This window comes from Octopus bimaculoides, chromosome 22, assembly GCF_001194135.2.
Source record: "Octopus bimaculoides isolate UCB-OBI-ISO-001 chromosome 22, ASM119413v2, whole genome shotgun sequence".
Lineage (NCBI taxonomy): Eukaryota > Metazoa > Mollusca > Cephalopoda > Octopoda > Octopodidae > Octopus > Octopus bimaculoides.
Window position 1 is genome coordinate 3,499,516 of NC_069002.1, and position 4,009 is coordinate 3,503,524.

Genomic DNA, 4,009 nt, shown 5'->3' on the forward strand with positions numbered 1-4,009 from the left:
CACACACACACACACACACACACACACACACACACACACACACACACACACACACACACACACACTACATAATCATTGCGACTGCGCAAAAACAGTGCTTCACAACACTTCAACATATCAGAAGGTGTATTTTCCTCATAATTGAATATGAAGCTACGTTACACTGTCCATTGAATGACATATTACACACGCACAAATGAATTTGAATAGACCACGGCCACAGCACTCCCAGCACACCTTTTGGTATGAGTCAGCTATGCAAACCCACACCTGTTGCGCTTCGCAATCTAGGCACGATCGAAAGCTTTGCTGAAATCGAGACCGACGGCTACATAGCTTTTACTGAATTTCTCTTGCTCAGGAACCCAGAGATGTATGTGACGTAGATGAAGAGATCTCCAACGGATACCAAACTCTGAATATTCATGATATTTCTGGGCAAATTTACCGAAGGACTAGACCTTGCATGATACATACCTAAGGTCCAGTTCTCTTCCTGGCCTTGAGAGGGGAGGGAGAATCCAAAACGCTGAAGAAGGTGATTGTTCATAGTTGTCTCCATTACTTTAAAGATGTTTGAAGCGGTCACGATAGGACGTAAGTTGACAGGATCAGCTAAGTTGTTTTCTTAAAGATGTGACACACTGTTACATTTCCAAAAATCTGGATATATATATCTATAGAATGGAAGGGATTGGTGGAAGAGTTGTTTGAAAACAGGGACTATCTCTGGGGCGTTATATTTGGAGGTAAAGAAAGATAATTTTCTGGTCTGGTATCGTTGTGGTACTGAAGTAGTAAACAATGAAGCGATTACATTGAAACGATTGGAGCAAAAGAATTTTGCTGGGATTTAAGAATAAAACCAGCAATCAAATTATAACTGTTTGTAATTTTGGTAAAGGGCCGGCAATTTTTAGGTAGATGGTGGGTGTCGATTACATCGCACACGCTATTTGACGGGTGCTTATTTCAACGACCCCGAAAGGATGAAAAGCAAAGATGAACTCAGGGAATTTGAACTCAGAACGTAAAGAGGCGCGAGAAATGCCGCTAAGCATTTTTTTCTGACGTGCTAACGATTCACTCAGCTCGCCGTAGAATAAAACCTCTTTGATATTGTTATTTTGGGCTGCAAAATAGAACATTATCTGGTATAGGAGCAGCTGTTCACGTGCTGTCGACATTGTAAAACAAACGCGAGAAAAAAAGAAGACATTTATGGACTCATTGAAGAGTTTAGAAATATGGCAACTAAATATATTTTCAAGTTTATATTCATTATATATCTGCACGGACAACATGTTGTAAGTAACCCGTTGTGTCAAAGTATGGCTGAATTTGAGTTCTTTGAAGAACGTAGCACTGTAAATCAGCCGATTTTATTTATTCATTCCAATTATGAATGTTTAATAATTGATTGCAGTGAGTTAAAAATCACTGTTCTTAATTTTTTTTTTTTCAACATTTGTCTATTTATTAGCGAAGTCTCATATAAAATAATTTTCTTTTAATCTTGGAATTACATACGTTTTGATTTACTTTCAGATGACTTTTGGCCAACCCTGTATGTATATATATATGTGTATATATATATATATATATATATATATATATATATATATATATATATATATACATATAGACACAGACATTCGTACATACGCATGTGTGTGTATGTCTGTGTGAGTGAGTGAGTGCGCGCGCGCGCGTTTGCATATTTCCTCGCGTAAACACCATCCTGTTCCGAAGACATGTGAAATATGTTATCCTTTATTTGGAGAAAGAAATAAGGGTTAAGTGCCAGGAAGGGCAAGAATGGAGGAAAAAAGGACCGAAACAAAAGAAAGTCAAAATTAAAGAAAAAAAAAATGAACCATAATATATGTATGCATCTATGTATGTATGTATGTATGTATGAATGTATTCATGTACGCATGCATATACGTATTATGACTGTATGTATGTATGACTTTATGTATCTAACTAATATCTATACCAAACAGGTATATTTTAGTGTATACACACAACGCCATACATGTATGTATAATACGTTCATACACACCCAAACGCCATTATGTGGTGATCAATACAGATAACATGTTCAAATATTATCGACTGTATTTTCTTATCCTTTAGCAAATAGTGGACGTGATAGAATAGTTGCACCACTGGTTTTACGGAGGGTAGAACTGATGTCTTTAATTTAATTACCAAGGTACGAGCTTCCATATTCCCAGTTCTCGTTGATGAAGCGCACACCTTGCTACACATCGGCCAGAACCTCCTCCAACTGTTTCTTCGAGTACAAATCGAAATACCCAACACAGTGTATCACCTTCCTTTCCCTTCAGTGTGTTAACTCGTCGAGCAAGGAGGAATTGTCGTTTGCGACGCTCATTTTCCACCTAGAACAAGTTGTGGAGTTTTATCATACCTTTCTTTCCACTGTGTTTGTGAATATTGGTTTCACATTTTGGCTCAAGGCTGGCAATCTCGGGAGAAGTGGGTAAGCCGATTATATCGACTCCAGTGCTCAACTGGTACTTATTATATCGACCCCAAAAGGGTGAAAAGCAAAGTCAACTTCGGCAGCATTTGAACTCAGAACACAAAGACGAACGAAATGCTACTAGACATAACGATTTTGTTAGCACACCGCCTTTATCATTTGTGAATATTAGAATACTGTTGACAGTGGTGGTGGTGGTGCAAGTAGTGGTGATGGTAATGATGATGATGATAGTGGTGACGGTGGTGGAAGGGGTTGGTGGTGATGATACATTGTCGTTTATTTACTTAGAGTTGATTTTTTTTTGTTTTGTTTTGTTTAGCTGGTTTTCCTCCATTTTGTTTTCCTCAAATAACAAACAATCGAATTTGTGTTGAAGGTGCAAACAGGATAGGGACGGCGTTGGGTGCGATTTAGAGAAGTCGTTATACGAGATTAGACAGGATTAGATAGGGGGTGGGTATCGGAACACGGGAATAGGGGACCAAAGAGGAATGAGAACAGAAAAGGAAGGAAAGTAGGGGATGTAGACGGAAGGAAAGAAAAGAAATTGAAACGGAACCAAAATGCACAAAAAATACTACCGCTACTCCAGCCACAACCACTGATTTCCTTGCTACTACTACTACTACTACTACTACTACTACTACTACTACTACTAATAATAATAATAATAATAATAATAATAATAACAATAATAATAATCTTTTCTACTATAGGCGCAAGGCCTGGATTTTTGTGGGGAGGGGGACAATCGCTCACATCAACACCAGTATGCAACTGGTACTTAATTTATCGACCCCGAAAGGATGAAAGACAAAGCCACCCACCTTTCAACAAACAATAATATAAATAATAATTATTATTATTATTATCTTAATTTTGTCATTACTACTATTATTGCTAATATATTTTCGTTTCTGTTTGTACTTCTACCACGACTATCACTGCCACTACTACTACTACTACTACTACTACTACTACTACTACTACTACTATTAGTATTATCACTCAAGTTATTTTTACTACTACAACTACCACTACTTTCACAATGACAACAGCGAAATAACATCGAAAATAACACTGAAATGATTGAAACGCAAACAAAATTACACACACACACACACACACACCAGTTAACACCGTCCATTGTGTCCGGTTGTGTGGCTATATAAACCAGAAACCAAAACCGGAATCGTCATAACACTCGAAAATCGGACGGAGCGACTGACAAGCTGACAGACAGACAGACAGACAGGGAGACAGTGAAAGCAAACATGCCCGCGTTCGGTTTTCGGCTGGCCCCTTTCGCTTTGCCGTTGCTGATTTTGTCCGTCCTGTCCCCTTGCAGTGCTGGGAGATGGCACTGGAATCGACCAGCCCCTCCTATTCGTGAATATTTTATAGCGGCCATCGAAGAACCTTGGGATTATGCTCCCTCTGGCAGAGATCAAGTGTTTGCATCAAACGAAAGGTAAATATATATATATATATATA

General features: G+C 38.3%; 1 protein-coding gene across 1 annotated transcript in view; it reads left to right on the forward strand.

Annotated features, from left to right (window-relative positions):
• The first annotated feature begins 3,698 nt into the window (after positions 1-3,698).
• Positions 3,699-4,009, forward strand: part of LOC106883555 (hephaestin-like protein) — a 14,716-nt gene continuing 14,405 nt past the window's right edge. The window contains exon 1 of the mRNA XM_052975637.1: positions 3,699-3,986. Within this exon, the coding sequence (XP_052831597.1) occupies positions 3,790-3,986 (197 nt within the window). The 5' untranslated portion in view covers positions 3,699-3,789. The remainder of the gene's footprint in view (positions 3,987-4,009) is intronic.